Here is a 23677-nt window from a genome sequence, read left to right on the forward strand (position 1 = left end):
GCATTACATACAGGCCTACCCATTTTTTAAAAATATATACACTCTGTCCGTGAGACACAGCTGGCCGCTAACAGAGACCGGATGTTGTAAAAACAAAGTTACAAGTACTACGTTTAATTCTACACTTAAATTCTCTGCTAAGAATACAGAAGGGAGGTGAAATGAAGGCAGACTCCGCCATCTGACTTGCAGTCTAACAGATGATCAGAAGGCCTTTGGAAGGACTCCTCCGAAAAAACCTGTTCATTTCCGCGAGGGCCAGCGAGACGGGCCAAACCACCAGCAGCAGCTCACGTGCACGCTCACCCGCCCGCTTCCAGCAACGTGTCCGCAGCGGGGTAACCACGCAAGCTCCTGCTTTTCTGGGCAGAGAGGGCTGGGCTTGATGTGAAAATACCGTCCGGCTAACGGTGCCTTCAACTCGTCCAACAGCACGGGCTTCACGAAGAGACTGGGTTCTGCACTACTGGACACAAAACCTCCAAACCTCGACCTAAATACCATAGACCAAAATGCTACACAGTTACGTCCGCTACGACGTTTTAGACCTGTTTCAAAGAGCCAAGTTACACATAAAAACAAGTCCATTGTGCCCAGAGGTTTCCTAACATTCTTTATTAAAAACAAAAGAGCCAAAGATTGCCCTGATGCTCTTCATTGTTATAAAGCAGACTCTGAAGTATTAAGTGAACTATGTATGAGCAAAGAACTCCAACTGATGCAGAGTTTAAAACTAGGTTTACAATTTCCTATTTTATTGGCATGGATGTATTTCTAAACTTAAAAACCCTTCTGGCAAGTTATCTCAATTTCTTATGACAAAATTTCTCACAACACACAAATATTTACAACATATACAGAATTTTTCAGTCTTTTACAACTGGTTCTTAAAAGACAAACAATTTATAGGTTACCACAGAACAAAAGCTGTGACTTAGTTGTTTTTAATTTCATAAAACTATCATAAGTTAAAGTGAATAGATTTTCTTTAAATTCCTTGTAGCATTTTACAAGTGCAACAGAAAAATATGAAGAACCAATTTAGGATAGCTGCAGTTCATTGGATAAATGTTGCCCGTTGTAATCACATTATTTCACAGCAAATTCTTGAAAAAATAAGCACCAATCATTCTTGCAAAGAACAATTTTATCTAAAAGTATTGAAAAGTGTTAAATACAAGGTGTTTAATTTACATAACAAGCAATAAATACACCATATCCAAACTTTTATTCTGCATACTGCTACCCTTGTACATATAATGTACTAAAAAAGTCAGCAAATTGTCAACACCTTTTCATATTTTTTTTTTTTCCTCTCTTTTTTTTAAAGAAATCAATTTGACTTCCAACCAACGGTTTGCTACTATAACAAAGGCCACAAACAGTACGTCTGGGACAGCATACAGTGTTAAAACTGACAAACTCCGAGGGGGAAAAAAAACATCTAGCAAATAAATCGAAAAGCTGTAGATCATTGCTGGTGATAATAACATATACTAGAAAACCTTAATATGCTGCTACTATGATTTTTTTTTTTTTAAATTGTTTAGTCAAATATTGTAAGAGCAACCTAATGCTCTTACTGATAAAAAATAATTATGTAGCCACACTGTATTCTCATTGTCCTGCATGGAAAGATTTGATGCAATTTCATAACTTTGCTTGAGCCTTTATTTTACAACAGAGCATTACCTCTAACTCAGAATTGCACATAAGAAGGCTATTAAAAAGTACAATAAAAATCTGCACAAATCAGACTTAAGAAGAGTCAGTATGCTGTACACTTTCTACAGTATTACGTTGATAGGTGAATAAACAATAAAGAAGTGCTGCCACTAAGTTTTTCAGAAAGTTCTTCAGTTGAGGAATAACCAAATGGAATTTTTGTTGGGGTTTTTTTGTTGTGGTTGGGGTTTTTTTATTATTTTTTTTAAATTTTTTTTTTTTAAAAATGACATCCAGGTCAGTTTAAGACCTATAAGCTTATGCATTGAGCCTTAAAGACTGATCTTCTCTCCTCCTGGAAGAAATATCAATATCTATTGAATCCTTGCCAACAATAAGCCTTAATCTCTTCGCTGGAGGAAGAGGAATAAAGTCATCAAATTCGTCATCATAGTCATCTTCCTCTTCATCATCCTCTTCTGATGAAGATTCATCTGCTGTTTCCTCTTCATAGTGACCATAATCATCTACTTCCATTCTTGACTCCAAAAGGGAGAGAGTTTCACTACAACACATACCATTTTCATGAAGGTCCTCAGGGTACGTCCCTCTGTTTTCTTCCTCTCGTTTCAGCTGTATTTTTAATTTTGTTGAACTATTACCTGATCCTGAGTTAAACCCATTATTTAGCTTTGCTACATATAAATTATTATCTTTTTCATGGTCTTTACTTAATTTGATGCTTATTTTCGAAGAACTCATTCCATCACTTTCTTGGTCATTTGCCTTGCTACTGCTATCATGGCGTCTACGAAGAGTCAGTTTAGGGATCCCAGAGCTATTTTCAAGGATAAGTTGTGCATCATACCTCGTGATTCGTCTTTTCTTTTTACTTTTTGCAGTTCTAAAGCTGTCTTTTGCTTTAAAATTGTCAGATGTTACAACAGAGCAGCCACCAGATCCAGGGATACAGTCTTTATAGCCAACAGGCGTGTCCACCACATTATTCCTCTCTCCGAGTTCTGAATGAGAACTAATCAAATCTGGTACTTCATCTTTCACAGGTGTATTGTGCGTAGTATCAGTTTCTTCTATTTTTGCAGATGGTTTCACAAGTTTTCCTTGTCGAGATTTCTTTTTTGACATGCCAGCATCGTTTTTCTGGCACCTAATCTCCCCTTTATGTGATGGTCCATGAGCCACATCATTTTCGTTTATCACATGAGACTGCTGCTCTAAAGTGTCCGATTGCGTTCCGGTCAAATTATTCTTATAGCTATCCAACATATTTGGTTCAAGCTTTATGTCAGAGGTCTCCTTCAAATTCATCCTTGTTCTCATTGACCTCCTTGTTATGTATGTGCAGGGTGGTATATCACCATGCTCGTGAGCACCTTTCACAGAATTCAGTTTATGTTCTCTTGCTGCATGCCTTGTTAAGCATCCACTAGAGACTGCAACTTTGACTGGTCCCTCCAATTCTTTATCCTTTTTAATGGGCAAGTTTTTATACAAAACTACTTTAGGCTCTTTGAGAACTAAATTTCCCATTTCGAGCTTTCTAGAAGCATTCTTTTGCTCTGGCCTTTTGCACTGATTTCTCAACTTTATCTTTGAAAGTAAAGGCTTTGCAGGCTTTTTCAGTCTCTTTGGTACCCTGGAATTATTTATATGAGTTAGTTTAGATGAGGTAGAATTTGATGATGCTGGAATTCTTGATATAGACTGTCTTGTTAATGTTCTATTTTTGCTGTTCTTTTTTACGCCAATCGATGATTTTCTGTTAGCTGCAAAAGAAAAAAGTGGGTTTGTTACGACACTGCTTTATCCTGAATTTCCCTCTCCCAAATACTGTAGTTATTTCATTTATTTTAAACACTTCATCAAAAGCTGTGAAAGAAGCTAGACAGGACGCAGCAAGGAGTGGGACTGCTTAACCTACAACTCAGACATGAAAGGCATTGTCAAACAAGTCAAAAGTACACCTAAATTCCAGGTACACTTCCCTCACTGCCCCCAACATACCAAGTTTGATTTTTACTGAATTTCTTCTTCCATTCATTTCTTTTAAAATCCATCCCACATTATCCACAGTTTTTCCTCTGTATTGTTTCAGCAAAACCTGATGATCAGCATGCTCTAATAGCAACCCCAGATTTTTTTTCCTGCAGGTGGAGGAAAAAACCCCCAAACCCTCAACTACTGTAATGGTTTCAGTTCCAGGTATCCAGTTGTCTGTCACCTACTGTGGTAAGCAAACGAGTTTTGTCTGCCCAAGCAAAGCTGCAACTCTAAAGCTTTGTAATCAGAGACCGTAAGAGGGTTTTGGGAAATATTTTTGTTTGTTTGTAAATATCACAGGAGCAAACAGGAGCCAGGTGGAATCATAATATTTTCTGTGGCTCCAAACCTGTTTGCTAGTTATGTCAAAGTTTAAGTTCTATATATTTTGCCTATACTGAGGGTGGTGGGGATGCAGAAGGGAGTGGAAGTAAACAAATAATACTCACTACTCCATGAAGAAAAGTCTCTTGGGAGCGTCACAAACAAAAATCCCTAACAATTTCTTCTGAGATTACTAACTCTGCACTTTCACTTCAGAATAGGTACCTGAACTATCAGTCCTGGATGTGGAGAGGGAATAGCTGCTCAATTTCAAGGATCTCTAAAGAAAACGACTACTTCTCAGTCCTGGATGTGGAGAGGGAATAGCTGCCCAATTTCAAGGATCTCTAAAGAAAACGACTACTTGTTTAATAATCTCTACTAAGAGTATTTAAAAACTGTTTTCCTACAGAATGTAGATAACTCAAACTATATGTTTTCTTTCCTAAACCGTATCACTGCATGTGATAGTCTACCGTATTTTGAAATATATACCATTACTGACAGAACTTTAACTGACATGTTTAGAAATATGACACTATTTGCTTTTAATATAAATAAAACAACACAAGATTTTAACACCTATTGTTCTCGAAACACTGAAGGAAAACTGTGAATTTGCTATTTAAATTGCCTTCAGATTCCTGAATAAGTTACAGTTCTAAAGACCAGTATCCGAGATGCATTCCAACACTGAGAGGAATTCCATCACGGTGAAAGCTGTTCATGTTTTTATGAAACCTTTAATCCTGCATCCAAGCTTTTCCCTTTACTTACTTGCATTAGCTTTTTCCTGAGTGGTATCTGCATCAGTGTTAGAGCTGACGGACTGGCTGTCTGAATTTTTGCTGCTGTCACCCAACTTTTTAAGTCTGTTCAATCGTTTATCTGTTTCCCTCAGTCCATATTTACTATTAATCACAGGAGTAGGTGCTGGCAATCCCACTCTTGATTTAAAAGCACCAGTTCCACGTCTACAGAGAAAAAGAGGACACAATGTATTAATAACTCTTAATATAAGCTTAGAACTTTGTTTCATATACGACAGTTTGAATCCCAGGTATATTTGGGTAAATGATACCAATAACCACTGCATTTATTAGAACAGCCCACACAATGCTAGCAAAGATACCTATATACTTATCATTTTAGTAAAATGTGCAGCAAAGGCTTCCATTTATTTCTTGCAAGAAGAAAAATCAAAAAAGTAGGTTTCCCTTGCTTTATGTCCATTTTAGTATCGTTTCATAGTCAAATTATACAGGTGAAAATGAAATACAGTAGTTCAAAATACTACTTATAGTAGCTTAGATAACACCTGAAATTTTTCCTAATCACATCAGGCTAGTAAAAAAAATGCCAGCTTCAGTTACAATGCTTGTTACTGCATCAGTGAAGAGTTGAAAAGCACAGAAAATAGAATAAAATTGTCAGATAGTTCTGTGTTCCTTCATAACTCAAAGACTCCAGTATGTATTTACCATGAAAATGAAATGGCTGAGTAAACCTAGAACTTTTTTTTTCTTTTAAAAGTAATCATAGAAAAGGATGATTAAAAATTCCTGTACTTGCACTTCAACCACTACTACTAAGATTCCTTTGATGCTCTTTAATAATCTAGTACACTTGCACTTCGCAGAATTACCGAAGACAACTTCAGTTTGGTTTCCATTGTGTTGTACTGAAAGAGAATCTACAAAACTTAACCAAAAGTGCACCAAAAAAAATCAGACACGATCTCAACCTCCACAAGATTAATTATTATGCAGACACAATACTTGTTCTCAAGTTAACTGGTATTTGTTCAATATGGTGATCTCAACCTCCACAAGGTTAATTATTATGCAGACACAATGTTCTCAAGTTAACTGGTATTTGTTCAATATGGAACATTCTTTCAGTATTATTTTGAATTCTGCAAACTACAGGCAGTGTAAGGTGCTCAACTGAACTTAGCACAATCAACAGCCACTTCAGATCAGAACATGATGGTGCTATAAACAACCACAACTGTCTTCTGACATGTCATCTTTGGTGTCCAGTTGTCTCAAGTTAGCCAGCATGAACAAGCAGGCTCACCTAAAAAGAGTCCATGCATATATGTAAAGATACGCAATTTTTCTTGGTGATTTTTGGATACTTGAAAAAAAATTGTCCAGTGCCAACCCTCCCACAGCTCTCAAATGTACCCCACGGATTCTTAGAAGTCTAGCATTTTAACATGACAAATTAACACCTTTTCCAGCACAGTCAAAATCGGGTCACTTCAAGATGATTTTTTTTGTGGTGTACAAGGCGACAGTTGCCCATCAGTGTTGGTAAGGGCTCATTTTTCCTTGCTCAACTCCCCTAAATTCAAACCTCTCCTATTTGATTGCTGTAACACAGCCTTGTGACTGAAAAGCAGATTCCTGAAGTTAGAATTACCCAAACGTTAGCTTTAACATATTACATTTTAATGTACTTAAAATATGAAGATGACAAGTTAGCGAAAATGTTCTGACACATAAAATTGGTTCGTCCTGAAAGAGAAAGTATGTCTGTATTATGTTAAAATCATCAATCAAGGGAACTTGAGCACAAAAATCCATATCACTACAAGTAACAAGGAAAGAACAATCACAGTGCCCATTTATTTAATAATACTAAACAGCTCCCAGGCCTGAAGTACATTTTCACTAGCAGCTCTCTGCAGTCTGAGACTGCACCCTTCCTTTGGAATGATGAGCTCAGAGGTCCACACCAGAAGGTTTTCCCTTGAATTGCAAGAATTGTTAGTGACCAAACTAGCTAGTAAAAATGAAGGTAGTATTATTAAACTATTCATATGTAGGTACACTAAGCTATTTCTCAATATGATTATTATTTTGTCCTTCATAGGTTTCTTCTCTCTACAGTTAGGCTGAACAGTAACAGATCTGTTACAGGTTCTGCGTAGTTCCTCTTGGAACTAGATGAAGCTCTCACAAGTGATGTTGAACCTCCATGCTCACAGTAAGCAGAAGTTTCAACATGGCAAAAGCCAACTACGGAATTCTTTCAATTGATTTTGTGAAGAAACCAGGTTGGGACAGCACAGCTGAAAAACAAATATAACAACAACTTTGTTGCTTTTGTGCAGTGGACAGATATAGGCTAGTACTCTCCAAACCAGCAGATATTTACAAATACAGAAACCCCCAAGTTCTAGTAACATAGGGTGAAAACGGCTTTGCCCATTCACAGCAGAAGAGAAGTTCAGGTCAACGTAGAAAACACTGATGAAATTTGCTTTTTCTAATGCAACAAAGAGCAGAAGTTGCTGGTCAGTTGTTAATGTTCTCCTAGAAGCTACAACTCCTTCACCTTCCAATTCTATTTTATTTAGTAAAAATGTTTTTAAGAATCTACACTTCTTTTTTCCTTATTCTCATTTTGGGCTATCCCCAGAACAGAGAATCAAACGAAAAACAGAATGTAGGAGTTCTCAGGAAACATGACGTGTTTTAAGCAACAACTTAAAAAATCATTACAACAAATAGCTAGGAAGCAATTATAATGTATCCAAAAATCTGACTACTCATAATCAAGGACTTTCAGTTTCACAAAACATATCATGAATATGCCCAATTCCATTTGAAACTTATTTACATCAATGCATACCTTTCACAGGTGTAACATTCGCAGTATTCATTATTTTCTCCAAAAAATCCATCTCCATAGTAACAAGAAATTTCTTCTCCAGGTTCAATATCTCTCAGAGCTTTCACACATGCTGTATCTCTGCCCGTTGATACAAACTGGGGAAGGAGACAACAGGAAGGGGAAGGGGGGAAAAAGAAAAGGTTAATCATTAAGGTTGAATAGTAACCAAAGTAGAAAAAAAAAAGGGGGGGGGGGAAAAAATTGGGGGGGAAAAGGAAAAGGGACAAAGGGAAAAAGAATGTGGGGTGCTATATTTATTTACTTTTAATTTCTTGCTTACCTTACAGTTAGGTCTGCAATCTGAAAAAGGTCCAAAAGATAAAGTCAATTAACTGTTGATAAGACCTGAAACATGAATAGTTGTAGATATCTAAAGTAAGGATTCACTCTGACTTCAGTAACTGTAGAATCTCAACTAAATACTGGGTGTTATGCTAGTATTGCACAAAGCTATACATCAAAAGATACCTATTTTTATGTAGTTTGGTTTCTGAGCTCTTCCCTATGCTATCACAAATGTTCAGTTTCCCTCCTTTTTAAGGTAATAGGATTTATTTTAAATTCTACCTGCTTTTCTTTCAGCATACAAATGCAACAGAATGTTAAAGCTTCTGTGCAAAAGGTTAAAGAAGGCATAAGAAGTTCACCTAAGAAGAACTTTGCTGTTGACCAAGTTCACAAAGAATTCAAGGTAACCCACAATATGCTCCACTAATTTAGCTGCCAGTTCCAAAATCTGTGAAGGAAGAAGGCATCAATTCCTAGAGCCTTCTGTGAGTTTCCCAGTTCACAGCTGATCAGCTCTGGTCTGGGAAAATCCCAACAGGATTTTGTCCTGCAGTAATACAGTATGGCAGATGCAGACATTTTCTCTAAGGTCCTGTGTTATTCAGTGCACATATAACAACACTTCTGAGTAGAATTGCTTATGTCCTTTAACATGCTTCCTATATGTACTACTCACCATGATTGATAAATGCAGCAGGACCAAGCCACAGTTGTGCACAGTTTTTCCGTGTGGAATACATGACACTGAAGTCATTTTCCCCATGTCTCAGCAGCATGTTTTCTTCCATTTCTGATAGTTCAGCAATACAGCCCACAAGTAATTCTATTTTATCATTTCGTTTCCTTCAGTGTAAAAACAGTAGCAGAAATAAGAATATGTATGCCAAAATGACACAGTAATTTCACAGAAAGAGAAGTTGTCAATAACAGGAAGTGTTTTGTAAACCATTTCTCAACCCCTACAAACCTCATGTTTTAATTCATTTAGAGACAGGATATTAGGCTAAATAGACTTTTTATCAGACATGAAATAAATGTTTTTATGCTGCTATATAGAATCAATTACATCAATGCTGACAGACATTACCACCATTGTTTCTACAACTTCCTGGGACTGTAAGCAAGAAATTGCAAGAGTTGACTATTTCAGCTTCTACAGTTGTTAAAACCAAAAGCAAGATTTTTTCATTTGTGCACACTCCCTCCCCATGAGATATTTTGACTTCTTCCAGCTGCTCTTGCTTCTGTTTCCTATACTCTTCCTTTGCCCAGGAAAAAACAGCATAGTGAAGATGCTTAGAACTCAATGGCTTCTTGAAGAAGGCCCAGTATTGACTCAGAAAAAAAGGCCAGAATTCACACAAGATGAGTAGTTCTTCAGCATCAAGCTGGTCCTTGAAATAGACCACTGGGAGTGTGCGGACAGCCAACAAGACCAGATGCCTTCATGTGCAGACTACCAATCTGCCACCCTAAATACAGCAGATCAGAGGCACTGAATACTCAACCTAGGAAGGAGTGCACAATTTCCAATATTTTGCAAGGGCATTGTTTCCACTGCTCTTTAGAGTAGCCATTCCAAATTTTGGCCAGATCTCCCTTTATACAGTGATGAGAACTCCATCAGTTTTGAGTCTCAATAGTTATCCAGATATTGGCAAAGTTAGGAAGCAGTGCTCCTGTCTTGCTCCCTCTCAGGTCACTCAAGATTTTAAGCATGAAAAGTTAATTCATTTTCAATGCACCTAAATACAAAGCTTCCACCCCAAAGAATCAGCCAAGGGGAGAATTCAAACCAGAAACCCCCCCAAACCAAAAAATACTCATTATATCATGATTGTGGAACTCCCAGCTACAGTCATGAAGAGCTAGAAACTGGCCTCAACCTCCTTAACGCTTACTCTCCCACACACTGAGGCTGTAGCCCCACAGTAACAGCATGCTTACTTGGTACCCTGCCAGCGTAACGTCTAGCCACTCAATCCTAGCCTGCACATAATAGTGTATCATCACCTCGGATGTGCTGTTATGAGTACGTACTGCCACAAAGCAAAACAAATATAAATTACGGGGAGGGGAGAGGAGAAGAGAAGGAATGAAGGGGAAAATTTATTTTAAAATCCAAATTAACCCAGGAATCCGCTGGTGCTGCCATGGACATGCTTATAATGAAACTCAGATGTGCCAAAATGAGATGGGGAAATACACTGGGGTTCCAACTTTGTGTTTCCAGAAGAGATTTATCTTGCACAATCAAAATATGCAAATAACACCCCTCAGTTTCACAAAGGTGGAAAACTCATTTCCCCCACAATTATTTGTTGTATAACAAATCCAGCATAATGTGAGTCTTGACATGATCGTGTTTTTCACAGGAGGCCAACGACTCATGATTAGAGGAAAACAATTACCTGACTGAAAACAAGATTAAAAAAACCTTGTATATTCAAAACTGTATGGCTATGTCCAAATATACAAAGGAATGTCTTACAGATGCATGTATTGTGTGCTAAGTACTTAGCAAAAACAGACACCAAATTTAATTTTAAGTAAAAATACAGAACTTCGTAATTCACTGGTTGCAGTTTTAGTTCTAATTCACACTTGTTTTAATATCGCTTTTAGAATCTTTAAAAATAATTGGCAGAAATAGAATGCAACTGTAAACTATGTTTCTTACCATTCTTTCGTTGCAACGATTTTGGCTCCATTTTGCTCAGAAGAATACCGATTACAAGGCAGTATCTCAAACCCACTGTCAGTTGCAAACATTCGTAAATAAATAAATACCTGCAATGAAAGAAAACAGTACTTTCCTGTTACAAGCAAAACAAAAGCAGTGAGGAACTAAAAGTAATGAAAGTCAGTGATCTGCACAAAAAAAAAAAACCACACAAAAACTGGATCTTGCAATGGAATGTTGTTTGCTGAAATGCATTCCTGATTATAAATTTTAGCTATACACATTGTGTTAATCTTACTTCTTCAGAGAGACTTGCAGGAACCCTCACATGTATAATGTGACTATCCACAGAGTTCCAAAAAATTAAAAGATGCCTTGAATGGTACAAAATTGGCCCAACCAACGAAAATGGATAATTTCTTCTTAAAGTCACCAAGTAGTTGCACTCAAGAATTCTTCTCAGATCTTTAAGAACCACTGAGACCTAACAACCTACAGGATCCAATTTTGTTCTTTCCAGTTCTGAAAAAGATATTACTTCCATGACAATTCTAGATACTGAATTCAGGGACTGGCAGATCAATTCTTTTTAGTTAGAAGTGCTGTTGTATTACTCAAAAAACACTTTGGAAAAGCAGAATTTCCTGCCTTTTTCTTTTCTCTACACTACTAGATTTGATGCACTTTAAAGGAGGCCAAATCTGTGACACTCATTCCTAAAGGAGTTTTGTTTTGGTTTTTTTTTTAAAGGAAAAAAAATACTATGATTTCCTTGCAACTTTGAGAGTCAGCAACCTTTATGCTATATACAAAATGGATTTGGGGTATGGGAAGTGGAGGAAGAGGAATAACACTCCTACATAAAGCCCCTATACCCAAAACAACGGAGGTATTTTGAGGTAGCAAGGCTTCTCCCTTTACCTTTCTTTGCCATACAATTTGATTTACATCAGTTGTAATTCAAAAAACCCAACCAACCAAAAAAAACCCCACCACCACAAAACAAACAAACAAAAAAGCAGTGGGAAACCCTTCCAAAGAATGAAAGATGTCCTCAAAACTTGTCTCCCGGAAGTAGGTCTTCTCTCTTCTGCTTATGAGTTAAGCCAACAGCAAAAGAGGCAAATGTGTTTTCCTTTCTACATGTCTATTAAGTAAAAGGCAATGGTAAGTAAAATCAAAAAAAAAAAAGAGGGGGGGGAAGCTGGCTGGGTTTTAAAAAGCAAAGGAAGTTTCTGTTAAAAAGCAATCAAGTAACATGAAACAGAGCAGTGGATTACTTTCCTTTGCTACTGCTACATTCCTACGAAATTTTTACATTTTCTTAGCCTTTCAACCATCTGAAAAAGCACATTAATTACAAATACACCTACATGTTCCTTGAACAACCTTTCCTGCATTTTGTTCTTGTTAAGAAAATAGTGCCGGGCCCAGTCACCTGACGTCAAGGACTTGAAGGCTTTTTCTAAGTGCTCATCTTTCTTAAAACGTTCAATCACCTCTTTTAGTTCTTCTTGCCTTCCTTTAATAGGTCGAAATCTGAAATAAAGAATAAAGCTATTCCAGTCCACTGTTATTCATTCTCAGTTCTTCCTCACAGTTACTCACAGCACAGAGTTCTTTTGCTAGCCATATAAATATTTAACTTCCAGCATAAAGAGACTGACCCATTATGTACTCAAATCACCAGCCCTCATTTCCTGGGGTAATGGTAGAGGTAAGGTAAAGCCAAGCATACTACTTGGATCTGCCGAAAAGCACAATTTATGTATGAAACAAATCTCTGTATAAAACGACATAAGAATAATATTTCACAGTTTTCAATGCTTATCATTTGGAACAAAGCAGCTAAAGAACTAGTGTAATAGAAGTGTTACTGTCCTTACTTTCCTAATAAATATACTACCATTAAAAGCACACGTGCAAAAAAATCCAGCAAAGAAACTGGATGCTTTAAGTTTCCTAGTTAATACTGATGTCAAGGGATCTATGCACAGTTCTGGCTTTTGTAGCTGGGTTGGTGTGTGTGTGATTTTAAATTTAAGCCCTCTAACAACCTCACACACTATGCTATTTTTTTTTTTATTTTAAATAGGGAGCAAACAGTTAAGACAGCACAACTGAAAAGACTGCATAAGAAATCTCAACCCAGAAAAAATGTGTTACTATCTTGAAGAGTGATTTCAAATCGACCTTTACCTAAACCAGAGCCCTATTGTATTGACAAATCCACTACATGGGTTTACATAGATTGCAAACTTAACATTTACATTCATGTAAAACACACCTCTTAATGACTACACCAGAAGTAGCTATAAATAGTAACACACAGCATAGATACTACGTCTGTGGAAGACTGAAGTTCCACAAGTTAGTGCGATCATAAGAACTTCTCTCCATAAAATTGGCTACAGGAAACAGGTAGCTGAAAACCATGGGTAGATAAAATAAGAAAATAAACCCCTGTACATTAGCAGAGAATTCTGCCTTCTTCCCAAAGCTTGAGATGGAAGAAAAACTATTCTTCACATCTTCAACAGGAAAAAACTGTTTACAGAAAAAACCCTGTATGACTGCAAGAAGCAGGGGCTCCATTTTTGAGCTGCAAAAAGAGATCACGTCAAATCTCTATAAATTGCCTTTGACTGAGCACATACCCATATATGCTCCACTTCGGGGCAGAGGTAGGGTGTGTGTATTTTTAAGTGTATGACACAGCCCAGGGGACTCTTCACAAAGATAAAAATTTTCTAGGGTCATGAGAAACAGTTTTCTGCAGCTCCTTTTACAACTCGCACCTTTTGCTTACACAGCATATGATGAAAATGTTAAAAAACTAATAGCTTTTGATTAAATCCATAAGACTAAGTCCCATTACTCGTTGCTTGAAGTGTGTTACCATGTTGATTTTATTTCCTCTTACTTACCAAATGAAGTCTGTATTTGATGACAAAAGTAAACAAGGGGAAATAAATTCTGGAAACTGGTGGAAGGAAGCCTCATCAACTCCCTCACCGATACCCTGGCTTTGAAATTACCCTATCACTTGGCTTATCCTCATCTTACAACACTGAATGTTGCAAATAACTTCCTTTCAGATGACCAAGTAAGATTTGCTTCTTCCATACAACTTGTAGGAAGGAAACAAAGTACTTTAAGTGTTGCACACCCTAATTTTATTTCACCTTGTAAAATAGTAAGAGGTTAACCAGAAATAATTAATAATGATGAGGATTCAATTTCCTTCTTTAGAAGTAAAATGCTGTCTTTACGGTCCTGATACAATAAAGACTGACCTCCTAAGAGCAGTATCATATCCAGCAGCAGTGCAGTTATAAGTGTTCCACGCTACTGCTTTTACACAACTCTGCATTCTCTATCTGAAAAGTTTCCTTCCAATATAATGACTAATCAATCTTTTAGATCTTTTTGAATATGGCAAAAATTATCAGCATAAACCTGTGAGCTTTCGGAGAAGAAGATATAGTAAGAAGTAAGATACAGTTCTGAGAAGACACAAGTTTTCTTCTGGCTGGGATAACATCTAATGAGATAGCAAGAGTCAGTCAAGCAACAGATGTCCGCTTACTATTACAGTACGTACTGTGCCAAGAAGTTTCAAACCAAATTCTTTATTAAATAATATATTTATCCCATCTCCCTAAAAAGCTAACTGCCTAACATGCTGTGGAGACCTCATCATAGAAGAAAACTCCCTTCAGACTACGGACGACACGATCATTACTTTTGTTCTGTAGCACAGCAAAGTCTCCCTCAACCTGCCAGTGAGATACAAGGAGAGTATCTCCTAGTTCTCCCAGAACCAGAAAGGCTTCTCCCAGATTTGATAGTCATAACTCACAGAGCTTCCTCAGACATTAAGTGAATTTAAAATGGTATAGTCTGAAGTGAACCTGACTAGTTCCAGAACAGGACTTGCTCTCATTTTCAGTTTCAGTCAGAAACAGTTTTCCCAACAAGGACCCAACTGTACTTAAATCATGAGAAGTACAAAGCACACCAGTATGTGCAAACATGACAGGTCAACATTTTATTTACATCTTTATCTGTGAACGTCACAGGAGGAAAAGCCACAGGATTTACAGCTAAAATTGGTCTCCATCTATGTCTATTCTTGCTGGGCTAAATGAATGATTGCCCTCTCCCTTATACTTTGTATGATTTTTTTAGCTAAGTGACCTGCAGGAGGCAGGTGGAAAAAATGTCACACTGAAAATTGCACTAGCACCCAAGACAGGCAATGTATGTGCTGATAGACACGATCATACTTGTTTATCATCAAGAGGAAGCTTGGTCTAGGCTAGCTAAAGAAAGCAGTATCCCAACTCAACCAGCAGCAGGGGGGAAAAAAAAAAAAAAAAACAAACCAGCAAAAAAACCCCCAGCAGTGCAGATGCTAAGCTTAAACAGTGGCTCTCAAGACCCACAGAAAAAGAATCAACACCCTACATTTTCTAGCAATTAGAAGCACATCTTATAGCCCCAAAGTGATTCTCATATATGAAGTCTTTCACAACATACCGTTCTCAGAGGCTGACTAGACGTCCACCTGACTAGCTAGCTTAGGTAGCTCAGAACCTGGCTCCAATCCTTCAGAAGTCACCCGCATACCTCCATGGATCACATTCAGCAGGTGATCCATGGAGGGTTCTATGGGTTCTTGTCTCAGGCATTCCACACTGCTGGTGGAATTACTTTAAATGCCTAGCAGAAACTCGTGTAACATCATTCCTGAGAAGTAGAATAGTTAGCATATGCCCAAGTCTTGAAAAGGCCAAAAAGGCGGCTGGAAACAGGAAGGGGGTGAAGAGATTGTAAAATCCCCAAAACATCAAAAGGTCAGATGCATGTTACACTGTATGCCAGGCACCTGAAATTTGAAACAGGAAGTAGATTTTTCAAAGAACACAACTCTCAGCACCCAAGGGTTCAAAAATTAATACCAAGGACCTCCTGCAGCACCTCTATCAAAATGTTGCACTGATATTTTTTTACACGGTGACAAGACACAAGATAATGAGAAAAGATAAACAAGGAATCCAAACAAGCAAGAAGCATCCACAAATACATGGAAAGATGCTGGAAACCAATGTCATGATGTACAGCATTTCATTTCAAAGGTTCCCAAATCAATGAAACAGAATGACGCTTTGTACCCTGAGCCTGAGACAGTGAGTTGTTCACAGCTCAACAGCACACGTAAACTGCACTGAGAGCTCATGAGCTAATCCAGAATAGTACAACCCAGACTCCTTGTGAAAGCTCCAGTACTTTCACAGGTGTATCTCCATGTGTACTTTAAAAGACACCTTCTGACTTGAGACACTGAAGAAGCCAATGTGCCAAGAAAGCCTAGAAGTCGAGCGTCCCTTAAGAATTTGAGGGTCTGCTGATAGGCACTTCACTCCTCCCAGGAGTATCATGAAATAGCAGTTTATTCACTAGTCTTCCCCAGCACTACCTACCAAAAAGCCAATTGATTTTGAGAAGCAACCTTAAATACTGTAATTTTGCTGTTACAGGGATTCCTCATTTACACTTGACATTAAAAAAAAAAAAATCTACACATCTGCTAGAGGAGTCTGCATGACTGTTTTTGAGCACCACCATGAACAGAGCATGAAAAGACCCCATAGCTAAATATATATACATATATAAACTGAACCAAAGAAACTGGCTTTTAAGTGTCAGCAGAATAGGTGACTAGTTCAAAGAAGAGAAATGGAGAGATAGAAAGAGCACAAGAAAACTAACAAAACAAACCAGCCAACCCAGTCTCTAAACAGAGAGTCAATTAAAATCAGAATTGTTTATCCAGACTTCTGTTTTGCTCCTATGTACAGTACCTTTATTAGATTCCATCATGGAAACTGAACAAGACACTCTGGCACTTGAATCTGGTCAAAGGCAGGCTCCTTGAGCCACCCTACAAAGAGCTTCAGGGGTGAGGTCTCGCAGAACATGGAGTCTGCCACAAAACAGTCTGTTGTTAAAAGTAAGCTAAGAATGGAAAACTCAGCTATCATAGTATCTTTAAAGAAATAATAATAGACCTTCTTACTGACAAGCTGCAGAATAGAAACTTTCCACGCTTCCCTAGGAAATATTTATTTGTCCCTAGTCAACAAGATCCAAAAAAATCTATGGCTATTACAATTTCAAAATCAGCTAGAAGATGACCTTATCCCAGTTAAGGGCAAACTGAGGTGGTCTCAATAAGGAAGACATAGGAAAATGGCTCGGGGGAGCAAAGCTCTTTCTCTCTCTCAAGTTTCTCTTACCTTGGGAATACTTAATCTTGAAACTCCAAGGTATAAAGCCAAAGGTCAGTGAGATGCTTGCCTATAAAGGAAGTTAAAGGAGAGTTTCTGGTAAGTTCAGAAGCACAGTACCTTGCTCAGTCTCAGTCACTGAGGGCAGTGAGTTTGAACAAAAGGGATAAATTGATCCTGCAAGAGATCCAGCATGGAAGTCCACATAGTGTACCAGTGCATGACAAGGAGTTACACTTCTAAACCTATTTCTTAACTCCTAACTAGGGAACATCAAGAAGAGTGAATTTATCAAAATATAACATCCCATTAGCCTCTTAACAACAGGCACCGGATGATATTTTTATTAAAGTGGCTATGGAAAGACAGCAAGTTACTGTTCATCTAATACCAGAGATTCAGCACAAAAGCTAAAACTGCAAGGGTGTTAAGCATTCAAGACAGCACAACCAGAGTTGAAAGTCATCTACTTATTGTAAGCGGAAACAATTTATTTAGTTAACATACATGTTGGCTTACCCCCCTGCCCAACCCTGTAGTATGAGTATCTTAGTTAAAAGCTAGTTATATAAAAATCAACTTGTTCTGTGTTTAATCTCCAGTGTGGAATCTGGGAAAAAACCCCCACATTCCTTAAAGGCCAAAGTTCAAAATGGCATTTTTAATGAAGAAAGTAATCCACATTGCTTAAATTTCTTGAACTGAAACTATACACGCACCAGCGTGCTCAAAACTCCAATACAGCCTGGAATAGAAGTAAAGAAAATTCTAACAGCCACATAATTCCAGTCTCCTTAAAATGGTTAGCAAATAAATGTTTTTTTTTAAACAACTATGGGGGACACAGAAAACCCCAACACTTTCCTTCATTCCTATCTGACATTCCACATGGTAAATTTAATCTAGCAGCTATCATGACTACTGATGCAAGCCACTCCATCTTTTGGAGACCTAACACTTTTCATTGAAGTTAAAGCTGGAACTAGAAAAACTGTGTAAGAGTAGGGTGGTGGGTGTTGGCTGGGGGTGGTGGTGGTTTGGTTGTTTGGGGGGGAGGTATTCAGCACCAGCAAAACAGTTCCAATGTAATCACTCTGCGTGATTACACACAGTGAAGGAAGACAACCAGGAGCAAGCTAAAGGACTTTACTGAATTAAGTTATCAGCAAAAATAAAAAAAAAAATGGAGAAAGCAGATTTTACACAGAAGTCAATAAATCATTTTGGAAAGTACACAGACACCAAGGTCTGACGAACGTAAAAGCTTCATTTTCAAACAGGCAGGGCGTCACTACATAAGAGCTGTGTACCTATAATCCAGTATCTCTATAGCGCCACAACACTGAAGTTGAACTACATGGGCACGCAACCTTATTTAGCGGAAGCCACATGACTTGTTCTACCTCTAAACCCCGTCCAAGATGAATACTGAACCCTTTAATTATTATATTGAAATGACCTAAGGAGCACAGAAGAGATTCAGCACAGACCCATGAATGCAAGTGATATGGAACTGCTTTGCCTTTTTTGTCTTTACTGTTCAATGGTGACTCTAAGGGACAAGGAGTGACGTACCCTGTCAAGTTCAGGAATGACTGTTTCCACCAAGGCCAGCTACTGCTCTTGGTGCAATGTTGAAGGAAAGCAGTTTCCCGTACATCATCCCCAAACACTTCATGTTTGCTATGGAAAATACAGAAATTCTTAAAGCTTGGTCCTTTAGTCTCATGTTACAGACAAAACCACCTGCACCACACACCAGTTTGTAACTTCACTGAAAGCAGCAATATGGAGTGAGGAAACATCTCTAGATTCTCCTAAAACAGATGCATTTGACCTCCTAAATCACTTGCAAACTTAGAAAGACATTGGAACAGCTCTCAGTATTCCCTATCATGATGCTGTTGCTTTAGGGAACCAGGAAACAACAGTGACTGGTAACAGCAGCAGCATGATCAGGAGTCTGGCTTGAGATTTAAATACTAACACATTTGTATGCAAGATAGTAAAGGAGTAGATTAGCCATTAAAGCGTGCAACTTCAAGATTCTGCACTCAACCTAGGGAAAAGCATCTGAAAATAAAAGACTGTAAGATAAGCAAGTATTCACTTTGCTTTTTACAACTGTCAGTTTTAATCTCTAGTGTTAGACAACCTTCAACCCAGGAAGTAGTAATTGCAAAATCAGTTTTGGTTTTACAAAAAGGACAGGCATCCAAGAATAAGTAAATCTTACAGCCCAGATAGCCTTTGTCACAAAAAAAAGTCTAATATAACAAAATTTATACAAGAAACAACAAAACCTCTTAGAACAGCTATACTTGACAAGATTATACTTCCTAACGTAAGGGGGTTTTTTATTAACTGCTAATCTGCTTTTTTATTGAGATAAGAGCTACCAATTCAATGAAAGAATGACCACAGGGCCTGTAAAGAGGGCCAGAAGCTCTGAAAGCCCCCTGCTTTCTCTTGGAAATCCAAGAGGATGAAAAAAAGTTACTTTTGGGTAAAACCATTGAAGACATTTCCAGAGCTTTATTTTATGCTGTCCATCAAACCCTTGGTGACAAGCAGGTATTTCAGAGGAACACTGGACAAATTAATTGGGGGATCCGATTGTAATCTTTTGAGAACTAGTCTTCAGCTCTTTTGGACATTACTGACTTGACACCTTACAGAGCTGATAGCCCAATTCCCAAGATGGAAGGGATTCAGGAATTGCAGGTTGCAGGACTTTTTTTTTTTTTTTCTTCCTTTGCCACGGGCCATAAAAATGTAACAATCATGTTCTTGTCACCACTCTACCATAAGATTACTCATTCAGTATAAAGAAGATGGAAAGCAAAGATGTTCCAACAATGCTCTAGATATTTCACTAGAATGAGGTTTTTTTCCTCTAATCAATATACTCTGAGCAAAACAAGAGGTCTTTACAAACTCAACTAAAGGAATGAATGAAGTACAGGAAGTGCTTATAGACTGTAAGACGACACTTATACATACAAAAATACAGACTTGGCTTCCAGAAGTAAGGTAAGTACAACTTCAGTAAGTGGTCATCAACTTACGCTGGGCTGCTAGTTGCAAAATACAAACCTCTTATGTGTTTCCAAGAGTAAAGCAGAATGCTGGCACGGTCACTTCCACAGTACGTCTTCAAACAAATCAGAACAAGGGAACAGAAAATATTTGCTTGCCATCATAAATGGCTGTTTTATTTTAAGCGCACCTCAACACACCAACTATGTAACTAATATGACTTGATCAGACTGAAGCAGAAGATGCCCAAACATAAGCTGTAAATCTTAATTTCTACTACAATCATGTATTTAGGTACTTGCACCTGGTACTTTGAAAACTGTCTAGTCTTTTCATATTTACTTTCCCCCCCCGCCTTCCCCCAAAGCCATACAACAATAAATCCCAGGAGTTCTAGAAAGCCTACAGCTTACTAGATAGAAGGAAGATGATCTAAGCATCACAGCTACAATAACAAGCAGATGTCATCACTGTACCAAAAAGATAAACAAGAACTACGCTGATGCCTTTATTTTAATTCATTGCAACAACAGAAAGTCTCTCCATAGGACATTACAAAAGAGGCAAGAAGATGTTTTTCTGGTAGAAGTTGTAAGCCTCACCTAAGTACTTCCCACAGTGCTCCAAGATTAACTATTGTCCTTGCAGACTGCCTATAACTGTTTTCCAAGTCTGAGAAAGGAAGAAATAAATGATGATTGCCTTGGTGTAGTCTCTTGATTCAAATTAATAATTAAAGAGTATTCTAGGTGTTGAAAATATATCAGCAGAAAACAACATTTCTGAAAATAGCTTCTCCAACTATTAAACAATGAATACATTATTTCCCTAGCAAAAAGCATGAGAATTAACTACCTGTGCATAACCTGTAGACTATCATTCATGCAACAACACAATAAAGTCTTTTGAGCATATACATTTAGCTTGATTAACTGCTGGAAATACAAAGATGCACCAAACTGAACTGTTAAGAGTATCTACCTTGACACTGGTTTGGACACAATGTGCTGTTGTAACCAATAGCATGGATGGAACAGGAAGAACTCAAGCATTCCTCTTAAAAGATAGATGTTGCACTCTCCAGCGACAAAGAAAAATCTCTTTGGAATAAGTCTTTACAGTTATTAGGACCATACTACTGCAGGTTCATGTGCAACTCATGCTGTCAGGTTATACCAGCAACCATTGCTGTTACATGACACCACCTATTGTCATTTTTGAAGCAAGCGGCTTGCTACGTACATACAAAAATCTACTTAACTGATACTCTGGTTATGTGACTGTGCTGCAGAGGTAAACTGTTCTTTAAAAATAGCCACAGCAACAGTTTGAAGGGTTGAGCAGCCCATTTCCCATGATTTGCTGCCTGGAAACCTCTGCTCTTATTATTGTACAATAATAAGCAGACAATTCCTGTCCTTAGAAACTTATCATTTATAGATAGCTTCTCCATTAAGTTAGGAATGCAGATCTTGTATGCAAACAAAAGCTTAAGAGAGATCTATAGAATATACTTACCATCAGTGGTCTGTCTGTAAAACAGAAAGAAGCATGCAACAACTAAACCCTAAGACCACGCTGAATCTGGACCAGAAGTATTCAGGCAGGTGCGTAACAGTGCAAAAATACGTGCAATTCTGGTAAACAAGTTCCCAGTGTGCACATCGATTTGTCTTATACATATAGACATATCTGAGTAGCATTCCTTCAGCATGGGTCTGCAAGAACTTAAGATCAAGTGGCACCAACACTGAAGTGCTCAGGAACTGTATCTTTCTTGTGATGTGGTACAAGTAAAGCGGGGGCGGGGGGAAAGCGCCCAGGCACATGAATTAAAGAGAAAAGTCCCCAAACACTAACTTCTGTCTTTGAAATATTATGACTAATGGTTTAAAACTTATTAGTTAACTGTTTTAAGCTAGGAAACAGTGTCCATTAATACCCTGTTCTACAGCATAAACGCACAAGGGCTAATAGCAAGACCTAGGATAGTGTTACAAATGCACGCTGCTACAGAGCTCTGAGTTCCGGTCTCACGTGCCTCACTGTTTTAAAGGTGGAAGCTACTCACAAATTGCTATTTTTTCAGAGTTTCATAAACATGCAAGAAATTCCGTAGTTTTGCTCTGATTACGTCAACTAAGAAGATAAATTCTTTTCTAGAAAAATAAAGACAAGTTACCTAGTATTCATTTTGTGTGTCTGAAAACCTAAATAGGGATCAAGAACCAAACTAGTTGCTAGGTCATCGTTTTCACACAGTTCCTTGGCAGACATTCCAGAGGAAGGCACATAACGACTTTGACCCTCAAATCCTGAAGCACCACTACCTGTAAATAAGAGAGCATAAAATTAGATATCATTTAGGGAATATTATAAAGCACAGCTATGCTCAGGGACAGACAGCCACAGGTTGGAGACAAAAAAATAGAACAATTAAGATGATAAAATATCTGAAGAAGCAGAAGCACAGTTTATTTTTCACTCTTGCTTTTGTTCATTTATGTAGCAGCCAATGGAGAAAATGGAGAAAATACTTCAGGGTATTTTTTTATGGGTGTCTTTAATTAATTTTGGCTTCCTTCTTTCTTGCACTCTCCAACTACAAGCATCTTTCCAGACTACACAGTTCAGTCATGCCTGCCTCTCAAATTTCTGACCTGTAAATGTGATGCAGCCATGAAAACGTCAAACCTGATTTTCCCAAAATCTGATAAAGGACTTACTCTGAATTTGTATTTAGTCCTTCATTCCAAAAATCCATGTTCCTTAAAACTGTTTCATAATGACTATTGATACATGTGACTTCATTCAAAATGGGTTTGCTTCTACAGGTGCATTCATTAAAAGTTGGGCTAGTAATTCAAATTGTGTTATCCACTTCCAATCACACTAGTTCTCAGTGCCAATCATGTATTTTATACTTATACCAGTCCAACATTAATTTACGTCCAGTTATTCTCACTGAACTTTTAAACTAATCTGAAGAGATCTATATTCCTGACGTGAGTTAACACATCCAATAAATACAAACATAATTAATGTTTCTGATGATAGCTACATGCTGAATGCAGACCTCCTTCATGAATTAAAACAAGACAGAAGCCTAACTTGCAAATTGATGGATGAATCACAGCACTAAGCCGCATAAACATGCACATACATCTGCTCGATCTTCTCTCAACTCCATTTTTGCCTGTCTTCGGATTCTCCTTTCCTGCGTGCTGTAATTTGGTCTGATTCTGCGCATGGTCATTAGACGACTTGCTTCCACTTCTCCTGCCATTCACCACCATGTTCTTGGATTCTCCCAGCCACTTCATTCCCACAGACAATCTGACTCAGTTGCATTTAGTCACTTTTCAAAAGGCTTGGAGAAGTGGATGAATAATTTCAGTTCCAATTCCTATGGGAAGCAAAACATAAACATGATTAGAACTTACTGGGAAACTGTCTCCGAGACACAGATTTTAACAAGAAAAAAAAAGGGGGGGGAGGGGGCGACACAGGGAGGATGCACCTGAGGAAAGATGGTGATATGCATTTGCATTAGGAAGAGCGAAAAGCAGTTCATTAGCATTAGTACTGTTGCAAATACACATATCCACAGGTGAAGTACTGTCCTACAACTTACAACCAC

At 37.9% G+C, this 23677-nt stretch overlaps 1 protein-coding gene across 3 annotated transcripts; it reads right to left on the minus strand.

The window, feature by feature from the left end:
- Positions 1-1918: 1918 nt before the first annotated feature.
- On the minus strand, positions 1919-23467 carry KMT5B (lysine methyltransferase 5B). 3 transcript variants are annotated; one of them, XM_009645724.2, is made up of 9 exons: positions 23201-23467; positions 22220-22367; positions 12079-12244; positions 10703-10812; positions 8699-8865; positions 8015-8034; positions 7693-7829; positions 4828-5024; positions 1919-3452 (listed from the first exon to the last, which is right to left on the minus strand). In XM_009645724.2, the coding sequence occupies exons 1-9, from the start codon at positions 23358-23360 to the stop codon at positions 1984-1986; spliced, it is 2574 nt and encodes an 857-aa protein (XP_009644019.1). In that variant the 5' UTR covers positions 23361-23467; the 3' UTR covers positions 1919-1983. The 3 variants fall into 3 exon arrangements, with proteins under 3 accessions (XP_009644019.1, XP_035757027.1, XP_035757026.1); XM_035901134.1 differs by lacking the exons at positions 12079-12244; positions 23201-23467 and having other exon boundaries at positions 22220-22292; XM_035901133.1 differs by lacking the exons at positions 22220-22367; positions 23201-23467 and having other exon boundaries at positions 12144-12221.
- Positions 23468-23677: the final 210 nt, after the last annotated feature.

The sequence above is a fragment of the Egretta garzetta genome, unplaced genomic scaffold (genome assembly GCF_000687185.1).
Source record: "Egretta garzetta isolate BGI_Z169 unplaced genomic scaffold, ASM68718v1 scaffold239, whole genome shotgun sequence".
Classification (NCBI taxonomy): domain Eukaryota; kingdom Metazoa; phylum Chordata; class Aves; order Pelecaniformes; family Ardeidae; genus Egretta; species Egretta garzetta.

Coding starts and splice junctions, on each gene's coding strand:
- KMT5B (XM_009645724.2), bottom strand. CDS start 23,360: ATGAAGTGGCTGGGAGAATCCAAGAACATGGTGGTGAATGGCAGGAGA. Junction 10,813..12,078: donor AAAGGTTGTTCAAGGAACAT/GTAGGTGTATTT, acceptor CTTTCATTGCAG/GTATTTATTTATTTACGAAT. Junction 7,830..8,014: donor ATTGCAGACCTAACTGTAAG/GTAAGCAAGAAA, acceptor CTCCTTCCCCAG/TTTGTATCAACGGGCAGAGA.